Below are 15,433 nucleotides of genomic sequence, written 5' to 3'. Positions count from 1 at the left end.
ACCTCCTCCTAACTTCCAAACTACGAATTCTCTGCATTATATTCACACCACACATTGCTCTCAGACATGACATCTCCACTGCCTCCAGCCCTCTCCTCGCTGCAACATTCATCACCCATGCTTCACACCCATATAAGAGCGTTGGTAAAACTATACTCTCATACATTCCCCTCTTTGCCTCCAAGGACAAAGTTCTTTGTCTCCACATACTCCTAAGTGCACCACTCACCCTTTTCCCCTCATCAATTCTATGATTCACCTCATCTTTCATAGACCCATCCGCTGACACGTCCACTCCCAAATATCTGAATACATTCACCTCCTCCATACTCTCTCCCTCCAATCTGATATCCAATCTTTCATCACCTAATCTTTTTGTTATCCTCATAGCCTTACTCTTTCCTGTATTCACTTTCAATTTTCTTCTTTTGCACACCCTACCAAATTCATCCACCAATCTCTGCAACTTCTCTTCAGAATCTCCCAAGAGCACAGTGTCATCAGCAAAGAGCAACTGTGACAACTCCCACTTTGTGTGATTCTTTATCTTTTAACTCCACGCCTCTTGCCAAGACCCTCGCATTTACTTCTCTTACAACCCCATCTATAAATATATTAAACAACCACGGTGACATCACACATCCTTGTCTAAGGCCTACTTTTACTGGGAAATAATTTCCCTCTTTCCTACATACTCTAACTTGAGCCTCACTATCCTCGTAAAAACTCTTCACTGCTTTCATTGCTTTCACATTGCCCCCCTATCCACCCTGTCATACGCCTTTTCCAAATCCATAAATGCCACAAAGACCTCTTTAGCCTTATCTAAATACTGTTCACTTATATGTTTCACTGTAAACATCTGGTCCACACACCCCCTACCTTTCCTAAAGCCTCCTTGTTCATCTACTATCCTATTCTCCGTCTTACTCTTAATTCTTTCAATAATAACTCTACCATACACTTTGCCAGGTATACTCAACAGACTTATCCCCCTATAATTTTTGCACTCTCTTTTATCCCCTTTGCCTTTATACAAAGGAACTATGCATGCTCTCTGCCAATCCCTAGGTACCTTACCCTCTTCCATACATTTATTAAATAATTGCACCAACCACTCCAAAACTATATCCCCACCTGCTTTTAACATTTCTATCTTTATCCCATCAATCCAGGCTGCCTTACCCCCTTTCATTTTACCTACTGCCTCACGAACATCCCCCACACTCCCAACTGGCTCTTCCTCACTCCTACAAGATGTTGTTCCTCCTTGCCCTATACACGAAATCACAGCTTCCCTATCTTCATCAACATTTAACAATTCCTCAAAATATTCCCTCCATCTTCCCAATACCTCTAACTCTCCATTTAATAACTCTCCTCTCCTATTTTTAACTGACAAATCCATTTGTTCTCTAGGCTTTCTATTATTAGCATAATAATATTAATATTAATAATATTATTAGCATAATAATAAAGCATATTCTCCTGCATCATGAGACTGAGCTCATAGCAACTGACAGCAGCTTCAAAGCCACCTTATCTTTAATGGATAATGTACTGTGTAGGTGCTTTACATAATGAGAAGCATTTCTTTTATTCATTGGAACCATGGCTAGGGCTAAAAGTAAGCAGGGTAAAACAATAAATGGAGAAAAAGAAATTGGAATGACTTATGCAGCAAGTAGCGCCACCAAACAGTACCAGGAGGTTGGTGTGGCTTCCCTGGAAATTTGAAATTATGCTAGCCAAAATTAGTGCCGAATAACTGATTGCCGGATTTGTGATGGCGGACGTGTACATATTAAAATCACTAAGAGTGTCTTATTATTCATAAGGACACCATATTAATAATGATGATAATAATAATAATACTCAATAAAAATAATCACTCTGACGTGCATTAAATGTCGTATATTACATTAACATAAACATTTTCATTAATCCATCTATATTTTTTCAAAAATCACATAAACATGCTATGTAACATATAAACATGATATATACACTCCACAGTAGAATAAACATAAATAGGAGATATTACATGTATGAACCAAAACCAGACGTGTTCGTCTACTTGTTTACGTAACTCCGCATCTCTCTCCTCTCTCATTTACTCGTTCTCCCTCTCGTTTATTCATTTCGCCTCATTTACTCAGTGTACTGTATATGCATTTGATCATTCTAGGGCACCTTAAATGTCGTAATATATTACGTGTGGGTGGGGTGTCCTGGCTGGCTACCATACCTCCTACACCTGACTTCCTACAAATAAATACTACTCACCTCTCACCCTACATTAAGATTACAAATATTTTAAGGTAAATAATGAGTGTACTGTACAGTGGAACCTTGACCTACGAGTGTCCCAACATATGAGTTTTTTTGAGATATGAGCCGTCACTCGGTCGATTTTTTGCTCTGAGTTACAAGCCAACATCTGAGTTAGGAGCGAGGTTCCCCCGCAACCCACAACCTGCACACCTCGCTTGTTTATCTATGATTTCATGCTTTAATTCCATGGAAATCATCCTCTTTTCTTCTCAGCACTGTCCTTTGCACATACTTTCTTAGGGCACACGCTTAGAAAAAAGAAATTTGGCCAAATGACTAAAAAATTTAAGCATGAGAGAAATGATTCCACAGCGATGTAAAAAGTGTGCTGTGCTAACTAGAGGTAGTGTTCTGAAGCTCCTCATTATTATTATTATGATTATTATTATTATTAATTTAGGGAACTGGAGCACAGATCCAATTCCCTACATCAAGAGCCCCTCACTAGCGTCAAGGTTCCTTGACGTTGGTGAGGGGTTCTTCATCTACGGAATTGGATCTGTGCTCCAGTTCCTTAAATTAATAATAATAATAATAATAATTATAGGTAGTAGGTTGGTAGACAGCAACCGCCCAGGGAGGTACTACCGTCCTGCCAAGTGAGTGTAAAACGAAAGCCTGTAATTGTTTTACATGATGGTAGGATTGCTGGTGTCCTTTTTTCTGTCTCATGAACATGCAAGATTTCAGGTACGTCTTGCTACTTCTACTTACACTTAGGTCACACTACACATACATGTACAAGCACATATATACACACCCCTCTGGGTTTTCTTCTATTTTCTTTCTAGTTCTTATTCTTGTTTATTTCCTCTTATCTCCATGGGGAAGTGGAACAGAATTCTTCCTCCGTAAGCCATGCGTGTTGTAAGAGGCGACTAAAATGCCGGGAGCAAGGGGCTAGTAACCTCTTCTCCTGTATATATTACTAAATGTAAAAGGAGAAACTTTTGTTTTTCCTTTTGGGCCACCCCACCTCAGTGGGATACGGCCGGTGTGTTGAAAGAAGAAAGAATAATAATAATAATAATAATAATACTGTAATAATAATAATACTGTAATAATAATAATAATACTGTAATAATAATAATAATACTGTAATAATAATAATACTGTAATAAAAAAATAATACTGTAATAAAAATAATAATTATAATAAAAATAATAATAATAAGTGAGCTTCAGTTCCCTAAATTAATAATAATAATAATAATAATAATATGTAACTAATAATAATAATGTTTATTTTTTTTTTCAACAAGTTGGTCGTCTCCCACCGAGGCAGGGTGACCCAAAAAAAGAAAGAAAATCCCCAAAAAGAAAATACTTTCATCATCATTCAACACTTTCACCACACTCACACATTATCACTGTTTTTGCAGAGGTGCTCAGAATATAACAGTTTAGAAGCATATACGTATAAAGATACACAACATATCCCTCCAAACTGCCAATATCCCAAACCCCTCCTTTAAAGTGCAGGCATTGTTCTTCCCATTTCCAGGACTCAAGTCCGACTATATAATATATAATAATATAATATATAACATGTAATTAATAATAATAATAATAATAAGGAAGAACTTCAGAATGCTGGCACCAGTTGGTGCAGTGAATGCCAAAACATCCAGTATGCAGTGCACGTTTACCTTGCTGTGGAAGCATTTCTTTCGTGCTTTGCTTCCATTTTTTACAGTCATTTGGCCATATTTCTTTTTTCTAACCATGGGTCCTAAGAAAGTAAGTGCAAAGGACAGTACTGAGGAAAAAAGAAGAGGATGATGTCCATGGAATCAAAGTATGAAATCACAGATAAACATAAGCAAGGTGTGAGGGTTGTGAACTTAGCCAGGCAATACCAGCATAGTACATCTACGATATGTATGATACTGAAGCAGCAGAAGTTCTGCGATAAAACAAAGCAAATTGTAGCAGTTAAGCTCAACGATAAAGTGTAGCATTAAGAGTGTAGCAAGTTAAGCGATAGAAAAAGGATGAAACGAAACTAACTCATCCAATGTTGTTGTTGGAGGTTTATAGGGCCACTGACATCATACGCCACTCTGCGTATCTCCCACCCTCAACCTCCGCCAGAACCTCTGCTCCAAGTAAGTACACTTTATATAAACAGTTTATTTCTTTACATTCTCTCTTATGTTTTATGTTTTTATACAATATTTCTTATTTATAAATACATTGTTTCAGCGTTTTCCTAATGAAACTAGTGATCTAGTGCAGTTAGCATCACAAACATTCCATTTTCTCTTATAACAAGAGCATGGGAAGATACTATAGTCAGAGCGGGAGAGAGAATGGCAGCCGCCACTACCACTTGCCATATTATGGCCTATTTTATTCATTCTAGAGTACACCTACCATCCGACTTACGACCTGCTCGACTTATGACCACTCGACTTACGACCGTGTTTTTTATGCCAAATTTCTGGGAAATAAACAACTATTTGTATTGTACACAGTGTTTATCCTAAACCTTACAGTATAAAATACAGCACTAACAACATAAAAAGTAAAGTAAAACATGAAATACCAAAATAAAACAATAAAATAAAGTCATTACAAAAATGTTTGTTGATATTCAGTAGTAAAGTTCGACTTACGACCATTTCAACTTACGACCGGTTTCTCGGAACCGAACTCGGTCTTAAGTCGGATGGTAGGTGTATATATTATGTTTCTGTGTTAACTATATGGTTTATGTCATATTAGATGAATTGTGATATGTAAATAGTGTCATACTGAAGTATTTTGTCCTGCCTCCCGAGAGTAGTAATTCCACTGGAAGGGATTAATGGCATTTCAACTAATTTAAATGAGAAAAATTGATTTGATATACGAGCAAATCGAGTTACGAGCTAGATCACGGAATGGATTAAACTCTAAGTCGAGGTTCCATTGTATATGCATTTTATCACTCTGGGGCACTTTAAATGTCGCAGTATATTATGTGTGGGTGGGATGGCCTGGCTGGCTACCCTACCTCCCACACCTGACTTCTTACAAAACTACTCACCTCTCACCTTACATTAAGACTACAAATATTTCATGGTAAGTAACGAGTGTACTGTGTGTATTTTACTTTTTATTGTTTTTAATGCCTAGTTCTATTGCTAACTTAATATATGTTAATGTAAACTTGTTATCCAGCATTTATATGCATTTATAAGTGGAAAAAATGGCGTTCTGATTTCTGGAGATGTCCGCTTTCTGGCAGTAGCCTGGAACCTAACCTCTCTCTCTTTAATGTTTCTTTGCTTTACCTGTCCATCTAATACCATAACCCCCCCCCCCACAAAACCCACTTTTAATGATTGTACTCATATGGCCATCCAACCACAAAACTAATACAACTGACTAGCACACAGTAAGGCATATGTTATTGCACTCTCTTGCTTAATTTCTCTTGCAAAATTTGAAAAAAAAAAAAATAATAATTGCTAACATTCCAATAAACTGACAATCCATGCTTTCATTATCCTTGTTGACACTAATTTCAATATAGTAAAGCATCTATAGATTCAACATAATATATTCATTGTAATGTATTCCATGATGTGTTGAAAAAATTGTGAATTATTCACCCTCTAAAAAGTTGCTGCCACTTCCTTTGCATGTCATACTGCCTTGTTCTCATTTTCTTGTCTACAAGTATGTTGCTACCAAATTACCCCAAATCTATGAAACCTGAAATTAAGGAGATTCTAAACACATGAATAAACTTGAAACCAGAAATAACGTGAAGCCTGTACTTGTAATGAGCATGTTACTAACCATTGAGATGTTTAATTTATGATCAGTTGTAAAGGTGTCACCTGAAGCACAGTCAATGCCAAACAATGCACAAATATCACCAGCGAAGACTTCATTAACATCTTCCATGTTACTACTATGCATCTGCACGAGTCTGGATATTTTTACCTGTAGAAATTAACCACTCATTTTATTTTATCTCAATTAAGGCAGTAAGTTATATTTTAAACAAAAATGTCCAAAGTTAGCCAATAATTTATTTTTAATACACTGGCTGTCTCCCACCATGGTAGGGCGACCTGAGAAAGAAGAAACACTTTCACCATCACTCATTCTATCACTGTCTTGCCAGAGGTGCACTGACATTACAGCTCAGATGCCTGTCTAAACTGCAATATCCTCACCCCCTCCTTCAGAGTGCAAGCATGCACTTCCCACCTCCAGGACTCTAGTATGGCTAACCTGACTCGAGTCTGGTTAATATAAACTATCATACAATATTTAAAAAAAAAAAAAAAAAAAAAAAAAAAATGATATAAAGGAGGCACAAAATCAGAGAGCAATTCTTATTATGGCTTTATATTTATTCATTAATGACTTTCAAGTTTTCTTCAATTCACAAGTGTGTCCCAATCAAGCATACATTCATGAAGTATTTTAACAAAACAAAACAAAACATAACTTTATTGAAGTGGCATACTGTACAGTATACAATTAGGGTAACTGACATATAAAAACTATAGAAAGGCCCTTGCTATACATAGTATTTTGAGCAGCCTTAAAACTATTATTACTAGACAGTGAGACACACAGTACATGAGAATGCTTAGTATGTATATACTATACTGCAAGTATTCCAAAATTAGAATTTTTTAATAAAATTCTAATTAAAGATACATTAACCCTTTGACTGTTTCCGACGTATAAATACGTCTTACGAGCCAATGTTTCTGACGTATTTATACGCATAAATTCTAGCAGCTTCAAATCAAGCAGGAGAAAGCTGGTAGGCCCACATGTGAGAGAATGGGTCTCCATGGTCAGTGTGCACCATATAAAAAAAATCGGGGAGCCAGTGGTGCATTGTGGGAATGCCATTTCAGTTGTCATTTTTCAGCATGTCTAGCGGTAAGAAATATGTGATTCCCCAGCAAATCTGGGACTCTTCTCTTCCCAAGTGATGCTCTAACACAGATGAAAGTGTCAGTGAAGATCAATTTCATGATTTGGAGGAGTTTGAGACCAAAAGCAATGGAGGAGGAGGAGGGGGAGGAGGGGAGGAAGAGGAGGAGGAGGAGGAGGAGGAGGAGGAGGAGGGAAGGAAGAGGAGGAGGAGGAGGAGGAGGAGGAGGAGAAGAGGAGGAGGAGGAAGAAGAAGATGTAATAATATTGTTCCCTTGAAGCAAGAAAAAAAAAAGTCCACCCCATGACAGTGACAAGATAAGGGGAGATAACATCTGATAAGAGCTGACTTTGATGAGCGTAAAGGAGGGTAATATTACATGACCATCGCCCTCCCTTTGTTTTTGCTGGTACACAAACATTTCTGTCTGTCTATTTGTCTGTCTGTCAAGCTCCCTGTCTGTCCATCTAGCTCTCTGTCTCAGAGAGAGCCACAAGACTGTGTCATCACGTTTACTCACATCTTCAAGCAGAGTATAGCACTTTGTCTGGATTTCTTGGGTTATCCTAGGTAATTTACACTATGTATACTTGTATTTATGTGTACCTGTGAGACAGAGATAGGCAGACAGATAGAAAGAGAGACAGAATGAAAGATATAGAATGAGGGAGAAAGATAATTAGATAGAATGGAGGAGGGGAAGCAGCATCCGACCCCATTGTTTTGACAGGCGGTAGGGGTAGTGACTAATGAGACAATATGTCACTTTGACAGCTGCTGACTTCTGACTCAAAACAATTATAAGCCACACACTCGCACACAAGAAGAAGAAGAAGAGGAGGAGGAGGAGGAGGAGGAGGAGGAGGAGGAGGAGAAGAAGAAGAAGAAGAAGAAGAAGAAGAAGAAGAAGAAGGAGAAGAAGGAGAAGAAGAAGGAGAAGAAGAAGGAGAAGAAGAAGGAGAAGAAGAAGGAGAAGAAGAAGGAGAAGGAGAAGAGAAGGAGAAGAAGAGAAGGAGAGAAGGAAGAAGAAGAAGAAGAAGAAGAAGAAGGAGGAGAAGAAGAAGAAGAAGAAGGAGGAGAAGAAGAAGAAGAAGGAGGAGAAGAAGAAGAAGGAGAAGAAGAAGAAGAAGGAGAAGAAGAAGAAGAAGGAGGAGAAGGAGGAGAAGAAGGAGGAGGAGGAGAAGAAGAAGGAGGAGGAGAAGAAGAAGGAGGAGGAGAAGAAGAAGGGAGGAGAGAAGAAGGAGTAGGAGAAGAAGAAGAAGAAGGAGGAGGAGAAGAAGAAGAAGAAGAAGAAGAAGAGAGAAGAAGAAGAAAAGAAGAAGAAGAAAGAAGAAGAAGAAAGAAGAAGAAGAAGAAGAAGAAGAAGAAGAAGAAGAAGAAGAAGAAGAAGAAGAAGAAGAAGAAGAAGAAGAAGAAGAAGAAGAAGAAGAAGAAGAAGAAGAAGAAGAAGAAGAAGAAGAAGAAAAGAAGAAGAAGAAGAAGAAGAAGAAGAAGAAGAAGAAGAAGAAGAAGAAGAAGAAGAAGAAGAAGAAGAAGAAGAAGAAGAAGAAGAAGAAGAAGAAGAAGAAGAAGAAGAAGAAAGAAGAAGAAGAAGAAGAAGAAGAAGAAGAAGAAGAAGAAGAAGAAGAAGAAGAAGAAGAAGAAGAAGAAGAAGAAGAAGAAGAAGAAGAAGAAGAAAGAAGAAGAAGAAGAAGAAGAAGAAGAAGAAAGAAGAAGAAGAAGAAGAAGAAGAAGAAGAAGAAGAAGAAGAAGAAGAAGAAGAAGAAGAAGAAGAAGAAAGAAGAAGAAGAAGAAGAAAGAATTAGAAGAAGAAAGAATGAAGAAGAAGAATGAAGAATTGTTTGTTTGTTTGTTTGTTTGTAAACAATATATTGATAATTATGTTTGTGTGCTTATTGTGTTGTATACAACGAGTGTATATATATACATTGCACCTTACTTTGGTCTCATAGGCCACATAAGTTATGTGAAAAAATAAAATAGTGAAAAAAAACAAAAAACCTTCAATTACAAGTAAACTAAAGTTTACCGGGTGAGCGGCAGTCGCCGCTGTTGCCATACGCGGCTCATTTTCTGCAAACTTCACGGCTCTATATCTCGGTAAGTACCGATGGCAAAAATTTTTTTTTTGGACTAAAACACTCAGAAAAATAATCTTAACATTTTCATAAGAAAAAATAATTTTTTTTTTTTTTGAATATTTGGCGACATAGAATGACAGTTTCAGAGAGGGGCCTGAAACAGTCAAAGGGTTAAGGATGAAGCTAGGTACTTGAAATGATACAAGGATAAAAGTGTTTTTCTAGTAATATATGAGATTTGAAGGAAGGATGGAACAAGAATAAGGACAATACTGGATGAAAGACAGTTTCAGGATTTGTCTGCCAAAATAAATTGTTAGGATCACATTAAGGTAAAGTGTTTTTTAAAAGTAGCCTTGAAGTAGTTGGCAGATAGGGAACCTCTGGAATCTTCAAGCAAAAAGTTCCAGGATTTAGGTCCATTTATGCACATTGAGTTTTTACAAAGTTTGAGTCAGATATGTGGAATTTCGGAGATTTTATTTTCTGGTTTTATGCCCATGAGTTCTGCTGCAGCTATCAAAAGTGTTTCAGAGCAGGATTGATCTCAACATCTCTATCTCAACATCTCTCGCTCAACATCTCTCGCTCAACATCTCTCGCTCAACATCTCTCGCTCAACATCTCTCGCTCAACATCTCTCGCTCAACATCTCTCGCTCAACACCTCTCGCTCAACACCTCTCGCTCAACACCTCTAGCTCAACACCTCTAGCTCAACACCTCTAGCTCAACACCTCTCGCTCAACACCTCTAGCTCAACACCTCTCGCTCAACACCTCTCGCTCAACACCTCTCGCTCAACACCTCTAGCTCAACACCTCTAGCTCAACACCTCTAGCTCAACACCTCTCGCTCAACACCTCTAGCTCAACACCTCTCGCTCAACACCTCTCGCTCAACACCTCTCGCTCAATATCTCTCGCTCAATACCTCTAGCTCAATACCTCTAGCTCAATACCTCTAGCTCAATACCTCTAGCTCAATACCTCTCTCAATACCTCTCTCTCAATACCTCTCTCTCAATACCTCTCTCTCAATACCTCTCTCTCAATACCTCTCTCTCAATACCTCTCTCTCAATACCTCTCTCTCAATACCTCTCTCTCAATACCTCTCTCTCAATACCTCTCTCTCAATACCTCTCTCTCAATACCTCTCTCTCAATACCTCTCTCTCAATACCTCTCTCTCAATATCTCTATCTCTCTCTCTCTATCTCTCTCTCTCTATCTCTCACAAAAAAAAGAAAAAGCATGGATTCAGGGAAGTAAAATCCTGTCACAAACCTACTGAGTTTTATGACAAGGTAACTGCAGTAAGATACGAGAGAGACTGGTGGGTAGACTGCATTTTCTTGGACTGCAGGAAGGCCTTTGACACAGTTCCACACAAGAGATTAGTGCAAAATCTAGAGGATTAGGCATGCATAACAGGAAGGGCACTGCAATGGATCAGAGAATACCTGACAGGGAGGCAACTACGAGTCATGGTACGTGACGAGGTGTCAGAGTGGGCACCTGTGATGAGCGGGGTTCCACTGGAGTCAGTCCTAGGACTAGTGCTATTCTGTACTGACTAGGCATCTCAGGCCAATCGTGTCAAATTTGGAGACAAAAAAAAATAAAACATTGATCTACGTTTGGAGAGCTAGCGGTAACAACGTAGATCTACATTTGGACAGTTTAAGAGTTACAGTTTAAGGTGCAGGTTGTTGTGGCCTACTGTATCGAATGCTTTCCTAAGGTCTATAAAAATCCTAATGGATATTCATTATTCTCAACAGCTACATAAATGAAGACGAGCATTTTTATAAATGAATTATTTATGCTTTTATTTGGTCTGAAACTGAAATGGCAGAAGTTGAGTATGTTGAGTGATGGCAGAAAAAGATTATAATCTCTTATGGATTAATTTTTCAAAGATTTTGGGTAACAATGGCAGTACATTTCACCCTGAGTAATTAATTAATGAAGATAATCAAAGACTTTTAATTTACAGTCAGTATTAAAAAGAACACCGTATGCATTTTTTTTTTTAACACAATGGCTGTCTGCCACCAAAGGAAGGATAACCCAAAAAAGTAGAAACACTGTTTTGCCAGAGGCATGCAGATACTACACTTCAAAATTTTAAATATTCCCACCCCTCCAGAGTGCAGGTACTGCACTTCCCACCTGCAGGACTCAAGCCCTTACCAGATACTTTGAAAAAAAAAAAAAAAAAACTATTCCATCTTGCTCTGAAAGCTTATGGACAAAGTAGGAGATATTTTGTTGATGACCAATGTTAGAGCTGATATACAATAAGCACTTCATGAAAGCAATAACCGGTAATAAATTAAAAAAAAAAAAAATATTTAAGAGAGGAAACTTAAGATAGACCAAGTGTGAGTTATTTGAGAGTTGTTCCAGTCATGCTATTGTGAATCTTTTCTTCACTAGTAAAAGTCAGCTGTCACACTGGGTACAAATAACACTTAACTCCGATCAACTCACCTTCTTACCAGTACGCGAGTTGTATATCGTGTTTCCCTTTTTAAGACATCCTTGATAGACTCTTACATACGTCAGCTGCCCAAACCTCCCTGCTTCTAACTTGAAGGCTAAGCCAACAAAAGGATGATTGCTGTCTCGTGCAGACTTCATAAGAATCTTCTCTTCCTCGCTAAAAAAAAAAAAAATTATTTCTTATTTACATTAAAATTTGCATATATTAAAAACAAAATTATAGGCCATTGCTATACAGTAGGGCCCTGCTTTACAGTGTTTTGCCTTACAGCATTCCGCTAATACAGCAATTTCAAATTATGACCAAAACTTACTATATGGCTCCCCATCTTTCTAATACGGTACGCCCCACCTGGTTTGTTTACATTTTCTGTGAGCACATCTCTCTATTATGTCTGGAAACTGCAAAATTTCAAGTGTTTTAAAGTTATTGCATATTTTATATTTATTATTATTTATTATCACACTGGCCGATTCCCACCAAGGCAGGGTGGCCCAAAAAAGAAAAACTTTCACCATCATTCACTCCATCACTGTCTTGCCAGAAGGGTGCTTTACACTACAGTTTTTAAACTGCAACATTAACACCCCTCCTTCAGAGTGCAGGCACTGTACTTCCCTCACGATATTTTATATGTACTCTGATAATTATACTTATGCGTACCTGTACCTAAATATACTTACACACTGTGCTGGCATGCAGCTAGTGGACCCCCGCCTTACGAACACATCGCGTTACGTTAAATCCACCATACGAAGCATTTGAATGCAAAAATTTTGCCTCGCCTCACGATAAAAAACTCGCCTTACGTGATTCGTCCGGGACGCATCCCACGTGTGGCCTCAGCTGCCCCGTGGGTACCAGTGTTTACAAGCCAGCCAGTGCGGTCGCATCTAAGCATACATTCGGTACATTACATATTATCACTGTTTTTAGTGCTAGTAACTGCAAAGTAAGTCACCATGGGCCCCAAGAAAGCTTCTAGTGCCAACCCTGTGGTTAAAAGGGTGAAAATTACTATGGAAATGAAGAAAGAGGTAATTGCTAAGTACGAAAGTGGAGTGCGTGTCTTGGAGCTGGCAGGTTGTATACCAAACCCCAATCAACCATCACTACTATCTTGGTCAACAAAACGGCAATCAAGGAAGCTGTTCTTGCAAAAGGTGCAGGTTTGTTTTCGAAACAGAGATCGCAAGTGATAGATGATGTTGAGAGACTGTTATTGGTGTTGATAAACGAAAAACAGATAGCGGGAGATAGCATCTCTCAAGCAATCATGTGTGAAAAGGCTAGGAAGTTACATGACGATTTAATTAGAAAAATGCCTGCAACTAGTGGTGATGTGAGTGAATTTAAGGCCAGCAAAGGTTGGTTTGAGAGATTTAAGAATCGTAGTGGCATACATAGTGTGATAAAGCATGGTGAGGCTGCCAGTTCGGACCAAAAAGCGGCTGAAAAATATGTGAAGGAATTCAAGGAGTACATAGACAGTGAAGAATTGAAACCTGAACAAGTTTTAATTGCGATGAAACAGGCCTGTTTTGGAAGAAAATGCCAAGCAGGACCTACATTACTCAGGAGGAAAAGGCACTCCCAGGACATAAGCCTATGAAAGACAGGCTTACTCTTTTGATGTGTGCTAATGCTAGTGGTGACTGCAAAGTGAAGCCTTTATTGGTGTATCACTCAAACTCCCAGAGCATTCAAGCAAAACAATGTCCTCAAGGCTAATTTGTGTGTGCTGTGGAGGGCAAACAGTAAGGCATGGGTCACTAGGGACTTTTTCTATGACTGGTTACACCATGCATTTGCCCCCACTGTGAAAAATTACCTAATGGATAAGAAATTGGACCTTAAGTGCCTCCTGGTATTAGACAGTGCTCCTGGTCATCCTTCAGACTTGGCAGAGTGACTTTCTGGGGACATGAGCTTCATTAAGGTCAAGTTTTTTGCCTCCTAATACCACTCCTCTCCTGCAGTCCATGGACCAGCAGGTCATTTCAAACTTCAACAAACTCTACACAAAAGCTATGTTTCAAAAGTGCTTTGAAGTGACCTCAGACACTCGACTGACTCTAAGAGAGTTTTGGAAAGATCACTTTAGTATCCTCAGTTGTGTAAACCTTATAGGTAAGGCTAGGGAGAGAGTGACTAAGAGGACCTTGAACTCTGCTTGGAAGAAACTGTGGCCACAATGTGTAGAAGAAAGGGATTTTGAAGGGGTTGGGGCTAACCCTGAGAAGTGTATGCCAGTTGTGGAATCCACTGTGGCATTGGGGAAGTCCTTGGGGTGTATTTTTAAATGTTTATACATCCTTTCCTCACTGAAGGCAGAGTTTCATTCATAAGACCATGTTGGTAAACGAATTCGTCGCTAAGTGAGGAGCATATTATAATGGCAGTGGGTTTATGTCAACCATCTCTGATATTAAATTAATGTTACCTTTGCACCATTTATAACATTTCTGGTATATTTTTAAATGTTTATACAGTAGTGCACTGTATATTGTAATAAACAGAATAGAGGAAATCAGCTCTCATATACGTTTAGTATGCATAATGGTCAGAGAGCCCAGTCTAAGTCTGAGTCATTGGTAAACAAGTACATCGCTAAGTGAGGAGAGACTGCATACCGGGTGTTCAAAACTCTGGGTATATACACAATTAGATTTTTTTTTTTGACAATTAAACTTTGGAGCTTAGCAGTGCATGTACCTTCGATATACCTCTGAAGAGTTTCGAGAGTTTCACTACTCTTGGAGCCTGGCTGTGGGCCAAGCTCCTCTGGTGCTTGCCTGGTCAACCAGGCTGCTGCTGCTGGAGGCCTGCTGCCCTACATATCCATCACAGCCTGGTTGATCTGGCACCTGGTAAAGATACTTGTCCAGTTTCTCCTTGAAGGCTTCTACACTTGGTCCAGCCGTGTTTCTGATATCTTCAGGTAAGATGTTGAATAGTCTGGGACCCCTGATGTTGATACAGTGTTCCCTTACTGTCCCCACTGCACCCCTGCTCCTCACTGGGTTTATTTTACATTTCCTCCTATATCTCTCACTCCAGTATGTTATGGTAGTGTGCACAGTCTTCTGCGCATTCTCGCTATGAAAACGTCAGAGGTGTTATAAGAGAAAACGGAGTTTGTGAGGCTAACTGAATAAGATCTGGTGCACATACGGCATTTACATACCTTGGAGAAGAAATGAAAAGCAGCATATCCTGTCAGGAGTTCACACTTTTCTTAAGAACTGCCCCTCAAGGAAGGCTCCTTGATGATGGTGAGGGGCTCTTGAATTAGGGAATTGGATATGTGCTCCAGTTCTCCATATTAAACCTGAATACCTTTCCCACCAAGGTGCTGTAGAATCCTACGGGTTTAGCGCTTCCCCTTGATTATAATAATAATAATAATAATAATAATAATAACAACAACAATAATAACTGTTATGTACAATTTTTATGTTTATCTCACTACACTACGTATCTCCTGTGAGCTGTTTCTCCATCAACCATGTCAACAGCAGCTTTTCCATCTTTTCACTGACAGAGGTCAACTGCTTAGAAATTACTGTAATGTCCTTTGCTGGTGCTATAGCCTCTATAGGCTCCTCCTGCTTTAGTAC

At 38.8% G+C, this 15,433-nt stretch overlaps 1 protein-coding gene across 1 annotated transcript in view; it reads right to left on the bottom strand.

The window, feature by feature from the left end:
* The window catches only part of mEFG1 (mitochondrial translation elongation factor G 1), a 123,515-nt gene that overhangs the window by 69,758 nt on the left and 38,324 nt on the right, over positions 1–15,433 (bottom strand). Inside the window, exons 8-9 of the mRNA XM_070098816.1 lie at positions 11,801–11,969; positions 6,123–6,269 (exon numbers count right to left, since the gene is read on the bottom strand). Coding sequence (XP_069954917.1) covers positions 6,123–6,269; positions 11,801–11,969 — 316 coding nt within the window. The remainder of the gene's footprint in view (positions 1–6,122; positions 6,270–11,800; positions 11,970–15,433) is intronic.

The sequence above is a fragment of the Cherax quadricarinatus genome, chromosome 1, assembly GCF_038502225.1.
Source record: "Cherax quadricarinatus isolate ZL_2023a chromosome 1, ASM3850222v1, whole genome shotgun sequence".
Taxonomy (NCBI): Eukaryota; Metazoa; Arthropoda; class Malacostraca; order Decapoda; family Parastacidae; genus Cherax; species Cherax quadricarinatus.
This window is presented reverse-complemented; position numbering and strand designations above follow the sequence as displayed.